We start from the raw sequence: 12973 nt of genomic DNA, 5'->3' as shown, positions 1-12973 counted from the left end.
TTATCAGTAGCTGGAATAATATTAGTTATCTGAAGACAGAGAAATAAAATAATTTGAATTATTAAATGTGTTGAGTCTTCATTGTATAATTTAAAAAATTTTTTTGGCAAATTAAAAACAGTAGTGAAATGCAGTACAGAAAGTAGTACCATTCAACATTTAGTAATCTGTAACAAAAACACATTTGCTATTTCCATTTAAAAAATAAAATATTTTCCTAAATATCTGGTTGTTTGTTTGAAAAGGTTGTCTGTCAGTCAAAAGAAGTGTAGAGAGGTCAAACAACGAGGATAAACCCCATGAGCATAACAATCTATAGTTTCATCTTGTAGCATCTTTGTGCTTCGATTGTGGAACATCTATGGTACAAGTTAGTGGGGGTGGATCCCAGCATGGGCCTGAGCCATTGTCACCCTAGGATTCACCCATGATTGGATGGCTTGTAAGGCCAATGCATAGGACTGAGGAGTTTCCTGTAAAGAACTCGTCCTGGGGCTTCCCTGGTGGCGCGGTGGTTGAGAATCCGCCTGCCGATGCAGGGGACACGGGTTCGAGCCCTGGTCTGGGAGGATCCCACATGCCGCGGAGCAACTAGGCCCGTGAGCCACAACTACTGAGCCTGCGCGTCTGGAGCCTGTGCTCCGCAACAAGAGAGGCCACGATAGTGAGAGGCCCGCGCACCGCGATGAAGAGTGGCCCCCGCTTGCCGCCAACTAGAGAAAGCCCTCGCACAGAAACGAAGACCCAGCACAGCCATAAATAATAAAATTAATAAATTAATTAAAAAAAAAAAAAAAAAAGAACTCATCCTAAGGGAAGAGAAAGTTGAGTAGCACAAGACAAGAGCTATCCTTGGGCAATGGAAATTCTTTTCTTAGTCCTGACAGACTCCCATTTAGGTGGGGTGAAGGGAGGGACGCGGTGCAGCAATAACAGTTAAAACACGATCTACTACTGTGGGACGGGGCACAAGACAGCACTGATAGACTTGGCGGCATTTAACTGGCCGTTTTAGCAGTGCTGGAAATGTTGGCAGTGTTGAGAGGTGGTAACTGAAGCTTTAAAAAGGCGTAAGTGACTTTGTGACAGGACTCAATGAACTTGGAAGCATCCATTCCCACAGGGAGTAGGAGACAGGGAAGAAGAAAAGCACGTGGCTTGCAAACATAAAAATACGCACCAGCGACTCCACAAACTAATTGGGGGGAAAATGAAATGAAAGCTAAAGGTTCAACAAGAGTATGGGGGGTAGAGTGGGGAGGACGAAAACAGAAATCTTTCTAGTGTGGTTGGGAAAACCTGGGTCAAATTGAATTATATACTATGCTTGATAGATTACCTAGCAATGGAGCCAATTCATGTAAAATAGGTCACTATTGCCAAAAGGGAGCACACCAAGTTTTGACCCTGTCTTCCTCTTCTAGCCATCAAGATGCAATGGAAATTTTGACTCTTTGGACATTTTTTCGGTGGAATTGTACTGAAGATGATGAATTACCACTAAAAGTCTTTTACTCTCATAAAGACCCTCCTAAGTCAATTAATTCCTTGGACAATTTTTTTTACACATAATGATTTAATTTTTCTCCCATTTTTTTTCCACTTTATTTTTAATTTTACTGAAGCTGCTTTATTTAGGATTATTTTCTAAGTAAAATTCTGATTAATTTTTTTCTTTTTCCCTTATAAGTCCATGTTCAATTTTACCAGTTATAGTTTCTGCCATTGGAAATGTTCTTTATAATTTTAACTAAATTAGGTCTTCTCATGTAAAATTTTACAGATCTGAAGGCTATCTGATTTTCCTATCTGTTTTGATACACTTTTACCACGTGTTTTTAGTCATATTATTTTGTGTTGGTTATTTCTACTGAAAATAATTATAAATTACAAATAAGATTGATTATTGGAATGTATTTCTTGGACCAAAGATCACTAGTAGGATAAAGTGGAGTAACCCTATTCCTGATGGCGTACAAACGATGGGAAAGTTTATCTTGTTTCTGAAGGAGAGTTCAGACATGTGGTTAAGGTTACTAGTTCTTATCCTGTCTCAAGTTCTAAGTTTGGGTTCATAGAAATCCATAGTAGTATCATGAATAGAATACAATGGAATAACTCATCAGCATACTGTAGTTGGAAGAGCATCACACTTGGAATCAGAAGATCTTAGGGTTGTGTTCTCTCTCTACCAGATATAATTCTAATATCCTTGTTTTACCTCTTTGAAAATCAATTTCCTTTTCTGTAAAATGGTGCCATCTGTCCTAGAGGCTAAAGGATTCTTGTGAGACTTATATTGTAATAATATATGTAAGACCATTTTGTCAACAACAAGGTTTAAGACCAGTGTAAAGTAATAAGAGTAATGATAATAATAATTGAGCATATGTATAATGACACCTCAAACCCAATGTCTTTAGACTTTGTATCAACTTGAATTTTACCTTCTCAGAGTGACCTTACCTGACTAACCCTATTCTAACTACATCATTTGACCTCCACCCTCATCATAATGTTTATCACGATTTTTAGTTACTTGTTTTTGACATGATTTGTTTGTCTTCCTAAAATGAAAGCTCCATAAGGTAAAGGCCAATGTTCACCATCATATCCCTAACATCTAGCCCAGTACCTGGCTCATAGGAAGTACTCAATAAATATTTTTTGAATGATAATATGCACGCACAAAGAAATGAATCTAGGAAAGTACAATCATGAGTCCTGTTTAGAAAAACTGATTTAAATTATTGAAAGTGCTAAATTCACATGATTTTGCACGAAGAAACATCTGTCTATGTGCACACATAGGACCCACATGTCTTTCACATAAGCATTATGTTTAGATAATTCTGGTGTTTAAATAGGTTTTTTGCTTTTTTCTCCCAGATAGCAACTGGAAGTGTAGGGTGAAATCAGAAGAAGCAAACAGTTCCTACTACTATAAAAATTGTCATTCAGCAGAGCCTGAAAGTCATAGATGTAGTGGGTTTTTGAGCTTTCTCCATGCCCGCATTCTACAGAACAAGGTATCTGAGGCTACAGAGCACTTAAGTGAGTGGCTTAGTGTTAAACAGATGGTTAAGCGGTGGGGCTGGATTACAGCCCTGGTTAAGGACAATGCTGTCACTAGATATCTGAACACACATAGTTTTCTTCAATTCCAATAAGTCTTACAGTTGTTTCAGCATTTATAGATATTTCTTTATTCAACAGCTCAATGCTGTTTAACTTGGCCATAACTTTTAAGCAGACTTTTTATTAAAGTTCTTTATTTTGCTGGGTTTGTCTTTTCAATACTTAATATAAGCTGCCACTGGCATCTGCGATGCATAGCAAGGCTACCATTAGTCTTAAATTCCTCTTTATTACGTCCATTTGTTTTCCCTTTGAGGACAAAAAAGAAAATTCACTTTTGAAAGAAATGTTATTTTTGTTTGTTTTTAGATTTTTTTTTTTTTTAATTTAAAATTTGGTCATTTCCCCTCTTGAAATGTATGCTATACCAAGAGTGGAAGTTATATTGCCTCCTGATTGTAAACATCTATTTTATAATATAATGTCCAAATTATTAAAAATGCATATAACATGATCTTGAAACAACGAAATGTAACGTTCAGCACTCTGGCTTCATGAAGGAAATATGCTATGTATATATAATTTTAAGAATGTAGACCTCCTCAACATTTAACAAAGGGGAACATGATGACCCAATCTAATCAAGGTAAAATGAAAGTCTAGTGAAGAAAACTGAGGTTCTGGTTAAGAACAAAGTCCTGACAATTTTCAGTTATTCAGTTATTACCATTTTACAAGTGATTCAAATGTTCATATTCTTTAAAAATATTCTAAGTAGAAACAGATTGGCTCCAAAGTGGGAAGTAGATTCCCAACTCCGATTGCCTTGCAGTGGCTGCTCTGAGGACCATGTTAAGACAGACTCTGAGGTTGAATCTGGGTACAGCAGTGAGGAAGACCATGACTAATGGCCATGACATTTGGTGGGGAGAATGCAGTAGTACCACAAGGGCCTTACAGCTGCCATTCTGGATTTGGTTTACTATCCTCTGTGCCCCTTTGAATTTTGATTTTTATAAAGAAATCAACTGAATACCGAGGCCCAGAAAAAGTGAACTAATTTATCCCAGGCCACACAATGAAGTTGGAGCTGAGCACGGAGTAGAATCCTGTCCACCTGAGTGTTAGTTCAGTGCTCTTCCTACTACATAGTCAGGGCTCTCTGGATGGGATATGTGTTCTCTCCAGTGGTGGAAAACAAAACATGAAGGGTGATAACACAGTATCATTAAACGGTTAGCAGAGTATTGTTGATTAGAAATGGACAAGTTTTTGCATAGAAGGTCAGTGAGATATCATATTTTGGAAAGGGCCCTGGGATAGCTAGAAAGTGAGTGCCATTTTGGGAGTATATCAGTGAGTCAAGTCATTTGACTTGGTTCAAAAGTAAATATATCTATACGTGGGCTTAAAATATAACTTTTTAACAATTATCTTTTATAATTGCCTACTTTGGGTTTATTCAATTTTGCTGCTAAATAAAGTGTAATTACTATGTTGACAGGAGACCAATCAGTTGGCTAAACAAAGGTACTTCATACAGTCCAATAACTTAGATTCTATGCTGAGAGTTATATATATATCAGCAAACAAGTAACCAAATGATAAAAATTTGAATTTCACCTCTGTCTCTGGTATTTAGAGAATATTAAAGGAGAGAATAAATATGGCTATTACACTAAATATTAGTCTATTTAATTTAGGAAAGGTCAGTTCTTATTCAGGAAATAATATTTTAATGACTTTTTGGTGAAACTCATGTTCAATGTAAAGAAATTTGGTTAAAACAAAACTCCATTACTTTTGCAAAATAATGAAAATCCAATAATTTATATTTCAGTAATCAATAACTATGATATCTCTAAACTGTGGCCCAGAGAAGAAGTAATTTTGTGAAAATTAAGTATTTTACAAAGCTCCATCAATGAGTGACATCTGAAAATCAAGAGGTGTGAGAACAATGCGGAAGTGTTTCCCATAAAAACTTAAAATTAGAAAATGGAGACTGTAAAATAAAGGAATTGTATGTACTTAATATAGAGAGTACTTTTTCTACTAACATTATTTTAAAATGGGACAGTCATCATTTTGAGAGGATACATAGTTCAAAAGAATGGACTAGATAATTTAAACAATAATCATTTTCAAATGATACATGTTACATATTTGGGGGAGAGAAATGGGATAGATAATCTTCCCAAAGACTGTAATTATGTGTACTTATGGACAAGAGAAGCACATCTTGGGGCACATTTGGAGTATTTGATATATTTGCCATGTATTGCAATATTAAATAAAAATGAAGGTGAACTTAATATACTAATAAAATTCAAGTAGAACTGGTTAGATGCTGAGGTTCTAGAGAGACCAGAAACCTGAAGAATGTATTTTTAGGATGTAGAATTTTAATGGCGTTAGAAATGCAAAGTGGCATCAGTCATAAATGTATTGAGGCTATAGAAAAATTTCTCCCCACCTTGTTTCTATGAATACTTTTTCTATGTTAATGCAGGAAATAAAAAAATAAGAATCTTTTGTGTATCCAATTCAAGGTTTCTCATTTTGCAGAGACAATGCTATTGGAGTACTCTGGAATATCAATGGCACGAACGGATACATCTATAAAAAATTACTTAGGTATACCTGATTAGAAGTGAAATAGCTTATATAGCATCCCAAGCACAGAGCTGATAGACCAGACCCAAACTCATCTTACAGATTTAAAGGTAAGGGCCGCACCAAGTGCTGGAGGAGACAGATGCTTGTCTCTAGGGTATGTAATAAACGTCCGCGTGCAGGAGAGGGGTGTGGAAGATAAAGTCCGGGGGCAGACAGCACCAGGTCAGAACACTTAAATGCACAGGTAAAATCACAGTGGATTAAGAGAGACAGAAAAGACAACAAGAGGGTGGCGTGCAGAAGAGAAGGCATTCTAGGAAATTCTAAGTTCAAATTCTGAAAAGCCCCGCTGGAACTCAGTCACTCGGCACTTCAGAGGCCAGGCGCACTCTTAGCCCCTCCCTCACCAAAAATGCTTGTTAACTCTGGTAGCGGGACCGTTTCTCTGGAGCAAACTGATTTTTAGAAAGCTAATGGAACGGTGTCAATCCGGTTGCTTGAAAGGTTCCTTGTTTATCAGGTACATTCTGGCAATGGGAAAAATAGCTTGCACTTATAATAACAGGAAAACCAGAACAAGTAAAATGATTGCCATTACACATCTCTCCCCCAAGAATATTAATGGGTCCTAAAGGGTCATCCTTTAGTTCTGTAAAAACTCTATCATAAGCATCAACATGGCAGGGTTTCTTTTGTTCTGTTTTTGTTTTTTCCCCCTATACCAGAGGTTTTCAAATTAGTATGTATGTGGAAAGCTTGTTAAAGGTATGGATTCCTGGGCTCTATTTCCCAAAATTCAGATTCAGAAGTCCTGGGTCAGCCTCGAGAATTTGCTTTTCAAACAAATGCTCCAGGTGATTCCCATAGAGGTGATCTGGGGATCGCACTTTGAGAAACACTGCCCCAAAGTAAGTTGTTCTTTTCCACTTTAAGTCACGGCAAATTGTATTACCAGGCTTCCTAATGGCAGTTCTGAAAAGCAAGTAGACTATCACATGATCCAGCGAGAGATAAATGGTCAAAGCATACTGGGGAGACCTAACCTTGAAACATGTGTTCAGGTAGATTCTCAGAATGGAATATAGATTATCTACCCAGACAAGCCTTCTAGCTTGTCCACACCCCATGCATTTATTACTCAATTTGGACAGAAGCCCTCTTAGGTTCATCCTTGGTCTAAGAAGCTCACATCAATATTTTCCAGATTTTTACCTCTTTTGGTGAGAGTATAGAAATGTAATCTTCGTATATACTTCTGGCCTTTTCTTCAATTACTTTTTTATTCTGCTCTTTCTTTAAGTCTTCACAGGCAAGCCAGAAAAGTAGGTTCTCTTCACTGTATTCTGTTCGGAGGAACTCTCTGAAGAGGTTTCTCCCCGCCGGGGCCTTCATCATCTTGTCAAAATTTTGAGACCAGGACAAGACTTCATCTGAAGTGGGGTTTTGGCTGCAGAGACAGAATGGGGCCGTTATCAAAAGCAACTTTGGTGCCGGGATGGTGAGCAGCAGATAGAAATGCCATTCAATTGCTGCCATCTAGTGGTCATTGAGACTCAGTCCAGCCTGACCGGCAAACATCTGCCAGGACTGGGCTAGTTATTTCTGGGTCTTGACAAAAATTCGTGTAGGTACAAGCTATGTGTTAGGGAGCCAAGCATTCAAATAGCAAGGGGCTACACACGCTATGCACGTGGTCATCATAGACTCCTAATGAAGCTTGGGCATTTTTGAACCCAAACAATCTACTGCAAGTCTATGCATTACTTTGAAAGGCAAACTGAACTTTTTTCTTTGCATCTGATGTAGATTTTAATTTCCAAGCCATAAGATACAGTTTCTCTTTTCATCTCTGGTCGCTGTCTTTTCATTTTTCACTCAATCAAAAATAAGAATACATTGTGTGCACTTTTCACATATTTTCCTAAACTTTAATAATTATTCTGGTAACTATTACGAGTGAATTGTTACCTATGAATGGAGTTACCACAATTAAAAAGCACAGGACATTTATAATGACATCAGGGACTTTTTAGATATCTATATTCAGGTTTTCAGCGACTACTTTCCTGTAGAAACCACCAGTTATTACTTCCTTTGCTTACACATCAAAGAAGTAAAGGAGAGAAGCTTGGAGATTCTTACGGTTAAATTGGTCCTGATTTTGCTTTGCCATTCATTCATCTGTTTAATAATTTTCCAAACTAAAATGCACTTGGTCAAAAAATACTTATATTTTATTTTTTCTTACCTTTTTGACCAAATATTTTATATAGATTTGCTATTATTCCAAGATGTTTGAACTTCCTCATTTGTTTAAAAAAAGGTGTAAAAGACAGAAAAATTACTATGAAGCATCAAAATTAAAACCTTCTCATAAGAAGTAGAAAAAGAAAGAAAGCACCTATCATTATACAAATAATCTGCTTGTCTTTTAATTCTATTCTGTGGATACTGCATTTCAACTTCTCAGTTTGGAGAAGATACTTAATTAGAGTCCCTTCCAATGGAAATGGGACCGAGGAACAGCTGGGTGCCCTTTCTCACTGACTTAGGTAGTTCCATATCTTTTTTGTGTGTGTTTTAGACTCTTCTATAAAGAGAACAACTTAAAAATATTCTTAGAAAAGGGAAGTAGAGAACTAGGGCAGTTTGGGGGGGGGAGGTTAATTCATGTATCAATCATTGTTTTTTGAAAGGGAAGGATAAACTCAAGCAATGTTTTAGCTGATAGTTTAACAGAGCTAATAAAAAAAAAGGGATAAAAAGCAGTTGCAATCACAAAATAAGATCTCCCAGACTAAGTATGCATTCATTTCACAAAACCATTTTGAGGAGTTACCGGGAAGCAAGAGATTACGTTTAAGCATTGGATAGATGTACACAGTACGTACATGCAAGACACAATTACAACGTGAATCACACTCACCATTCCTCTAGGACCTGGATACTCTCCATTTTTGTGGTATGTGTGGGTCTTCCTGCATTTTCCCCTCTTTCTTCATTCCTAACAGTGAGGCTGTAATGTAGTATAACACTTTATTTTGTCGAGGGAAAACCAATTATTTAAAGAAAAGAAAAAAATTCCAGGAAAATATTTCTTGGAAGAATTTTATTTTCAACTATGTGAGAGTATTTAGAGTACAAAAAGAGCAATACCATTTTAAAATGTTGGGTAAGCCCATGTCAACTAAAGGAAAGAGAATCATTATTTAATAAAATAAAGTAAATCATAACCTCAAAAAATGGATACTGTTATACATTCTGACTTCATCCTTGCATAATTCAAATTACTGAAAATCTCCAAGATAACTTACATGGTTATATGCTTTACTATTTGATATATATCATTACATTACTCTTTAGTGTAATGCCATTTTGATTTTTGGTTAGTTCTATTCATAGTTTGTTTTCCATTGATTTTCCCCCATCGATTGCTAAAAAGATAAAGTGTATCAGAGTCTACAACAGAATTCGCTAAGTTCACATCACCCTTCTCTGCAGACCAGGTTTTCTGTCATCATTCCTCCATCCACTCAAGTTCGAGCGACAGGATTTATATTTGATTTTTTCTTTGCCCTTTCATCCCTTTAAGTAAACCTCCAACATCTCAAGAGGGAAAAGCCAGTCACTCTGAGGGTTTGGGGTTTGGATATTAGAGCACTGAGTGGGAGGCGTCTCTGTGTCTCTGGGACATAAATTTGGGAATTCTACAGGATTACAGGAGCTAGGATAATCCTATGGGCTTTAGTAACCCAGAAGAAGAATAAGAATTGTCTGATTCAGGTAAACTGTAGCTGAGCAGCTTCGTGGGGTGAAACACTCAGGGTTCTAGGTGCAGACAACGTGATGAGGAGGTTGTGGGAAGATATTAAGAAGCAGGGTGGGAAGGATAACTCAGTGGCCTTGGAAAAGCCAAGCTACTGAATTAGCAAATTGATCCCTCTGTCTAGAAGCCGAGAAGCTTCATGAGAGCCTGTCAGAGAGCAAAAGAAGTTAGATGATGTCTCTTTCAGTTGTTCATTCATTATTTATTCAACAAAGGGAAATGGAAACTATTATTTTCTAGTACCTATTATGTGCCAGGCGCTGTTCTTTTACTTTAATTTTAGTATCCCCATTTTACAGATGAGCAAAGTGAGGCACAGAGCTGTCTGGTAGGTTGGCCCAAAGGCAGGCACTAAATATGCGGTATGATTGGAATTTGAACCCAATTCTCTTGAACCACCCTGTAATTGTTATTATGAACCATGCTCTCTGATAGGCACTGAGGCAATAGAGTACTTATGTGAATGCAGAAAAGCAGCTTGTGGCTAAGTGCCACACACATGGTTGTGGCTTAGTGTGCGAAAGCTTCCAACAATTAGCTATTATTGATCTGGAACATCCGGTAAGGGAAGCGGAGAGATGTCTCATTCATTCATTCATTCTCAGGTGCAAGGGTGAGGATGGAGAGAATGTAGCAAACACGGGAAGGCAAAGGGGTCAATCTACAACTGAAAGTGGGACCAGATGGAAAATTTAGTTGCGACATTGGACCACCTGGAGAAAAGAGAACTCAATAGGAAGTGGAAAGGATTCTTCAGTCAGAAACAGGACACATCAATGAAAAAAATAAAATGTCAGAGGGAAGTAAATTAAGTTCTCCTCTACCAGTTTCTAGGGAACGTGGCAGATTTACTGGTGTAGAAAAGGAGAAACCTCTCACAGAGGTGGTATGGCCCAAGGAATTCTGGGAAGCAGAAACTATAGTTTGATTGTTACTCAAATGCCCAGAAGACTGACGATTACTCTGCAAGGTAGTCAGCAATTCCAGACCCCTCTCAGCCTTCAGTGTACGGAGCCGCGAGGAAGCAGCGAGGGGGGATTCAGAGAGCGGCACAGCTGGTTGAGTCTCTGCCTGCCCAGCTGTGACCGTGTCTGCAGGTTAGGAATGTGTTGGAGGGGAACATCATTAACTTCTCAAAGTGTCTTTGAGTAAAGGTGCCTCTCTGGAATCTGATGGATTTCCGGTAATTATGGGAGAGTGGGTGGGAGGAGATAGGAAGACACCATTGACAATATTCTGTGACATTTCCTGGGAGAAACTAATGATGCCAAATGTATAAAATATGCAACTTGGGGGGTAAATCCTAGAAAGATCACATTTATATAGGAAATTAGTATTCATTCTGCCAAGCTTCACCGAGCTCATACATGTGTGTGCACACATACTGAGGGACTATAACAAGACTGGAAAATGAGCTTGCTTTGCTGATTAAAGAATAAACTCCTTGAGAATTTGTTTCAGTTACATTTCCACACAGTATCCTACGGAGCGTGCCACACCAATGCAGGAATCCTTATTTGAAAAAAACTTTGAAACACAACATCTTTGAAAAAATGTGTTCTCCATTGTGTCTTTGCTGTGGAGCAACAAATCTGGAATCTACATACATGATTCACAAGTCTCTGAAGATGAATTCTGGCTCTTGTATCTGTTTCTGTGATATTTACAAACATCCCAAATGCCACCATATTAGAGTGATCATTATGAAATATTGGGTTGTGTTTATATCTTTGATTTCTACAGATGGTAAAATATGGACACACATTTGTACTAAAACTACTTATAACAGACATTCAGTAAGTACCTAACTGTTCAGTTTCCTCCATTTCTTGATCTAATATTGGACACAACATTGCCCTGTAGAAAGAAACTGACCTTTAGCAATCGATGTGTCCTTTTTTAATCAATTGTCCTTTAGGACTGTTCTTTAAAAATCGGTTTCAAAGTTTCAATTATCAAGAACCATTAAAATAATGCCATTTTAAGATGAAGAGAAATGGAGACAATGATAGGAGACTTGGTACTAGACTGTTTGTCATCTATGTCTTAGGCATGACTAATGTCTGTCCCCAATTTTACTTGGTCTTGCTGTAAGTAATACAGTGGGTTCGTTTAAGGTAATAAAATACAGGACATATTTGATATATATATATGTGCTGGAGAAAAGCTCTAAAAGGAAAACATCAAGCTTAATGTGAGGGGTCACGTAGAGACGTGTTCTTTTTCACTTTTACAATGCTTGTAATATTTTGAACTAACATTTCCACTTTTTAAACAGCTAAAGCCATGAAGAGAACAGAATGCATATACAATGCTCACTGTGGCAGTCTTGGTCAAAGCTGAAATATTTTATGGGAGAAAATGCCAATAGCCTATGCTAAGAATATTAAAATAAGTATATAAAATCTTATTAGAGATTGTCTCGAATAGTGACGTTGAGAAGAGAGAAATACATTTGGTATACTTCAGAAAATAAGGAACTATGCCCTCTTTGTGTGTGGGTGGATTTTTTGTTTGTTTACAGGGGAGTTTGGGTAGTGGGGTAGGGAAAACATTACCTACTGCCCTTTAACGAGCTTACCTACTGGTTCATCATCATGGCTATGTGTGGGGACTCTTTTGGAAGACAGTCTACTTTCAGAAAACAATTGGTTCTTAGGGAGAATCCTTGAAATGGTTGCAAATAAGATGAAAACTTTGCCGTAGCTATGGTAACTCTGGGGTAGAGGCTGATCACAAAACCACATATCTTTACACAAACACTCAGCTGAGGAATTAATAAGATGCTTAAATTTAATACAGTATGACATCAAGGCTCAAGAAAGAACCACTGTCATTGGTAAAGGCAATTCATTATTTTAATATTCTCACATTGTACTATCAGCTTTTCCTTTACATTTAACAATTCTACCTCAAATTTCCCAGTGCAAAAATGGAATCAACTTCCTTCAGGTTCTGAAAAAAATTGCTAAGTTATTCTTTAAATGTGTCATTTTTCTCAGTCAAAATACCATGGTAAAATAATACTACAGCTTTATTTAGGCATCAACAACGATTTACAAACATGTATGAGACACCCGATTTATGCAGCGGTGTCTGGGTTGGAAAGTCAAGCTGAACAAGACAGAGGCTCTGAAACTGAGGAGCTCTGACAGTTAAATAGGCATCACAGAGCATTGCAATCAGAGTTGAAATAAATGTGTTTGCCAGATGGAGACCTAGACAAGGAGAATTCCAAGCAGAGGGGGTAAAATCATGTGTAGAGTTGTAAAAATGCATGGTATCAATGCAGAGCAAAATGGACAAATCAGATGTTTCAGGATGGAAGCAATAAATTAGAATAGTCAGGGAGGTGTGGTTATGTAATGGGCCAAGAAAACAATGAGGTGGACTCCAGATCTCGAATATATCTCCTTTATGACGATTTTGGTTTTCCAAGCTTTATTTTCC

At 37.5% G+C, this 12973-nt stretch overlaps 1 protein-coding gene across 2 annotated transcripts in view; it reads right to left on the bottom strand.

Moving 5' to 3' along the window:
- RGS17 (regulator of G protein signaling 17) overlaps positions 1 to 12973 on the bottom strand; it is a 102916-nt gene that overhangs the window by 10039 nt on the left and 79904 nt on the right. The window contains exons 3-4 of one of the 2 annotated variants that reach the window (XM_082404669.1): positions 8624 to 8713; positions 6910 to 7144 (exon numbers count right to left, since the gene is read on the bottom strand). In XM_082404669.1, the coding sequence (XP_082260795.1) occupies positions 6910 to 7144; positions 8624 to 8713 (325 nt within the window). The remainder of the gene's footprint in view (positions 1 to 6909; positions 7145 to 8623; positions 8714 to 12973) is intronic. The other variant, XM_082404670.1, reaches the window with a different exon arrangement.

Source organism: Balaenoptera borealis (genome assembly GCF_965194805.1).
Source record: "Balaenoptera borealis genome assembly, chromosome: 9".
Lineage (NCBI taxonomy): Eukaryota > Metazoa > Chordata > Mammalia > Artiodactyla > Balaenopteridae > Balaenoptera > Balaenoptera borealis.
This window is presented reverse-complemented; position numbering and strand designations above follow the sequence as displayed.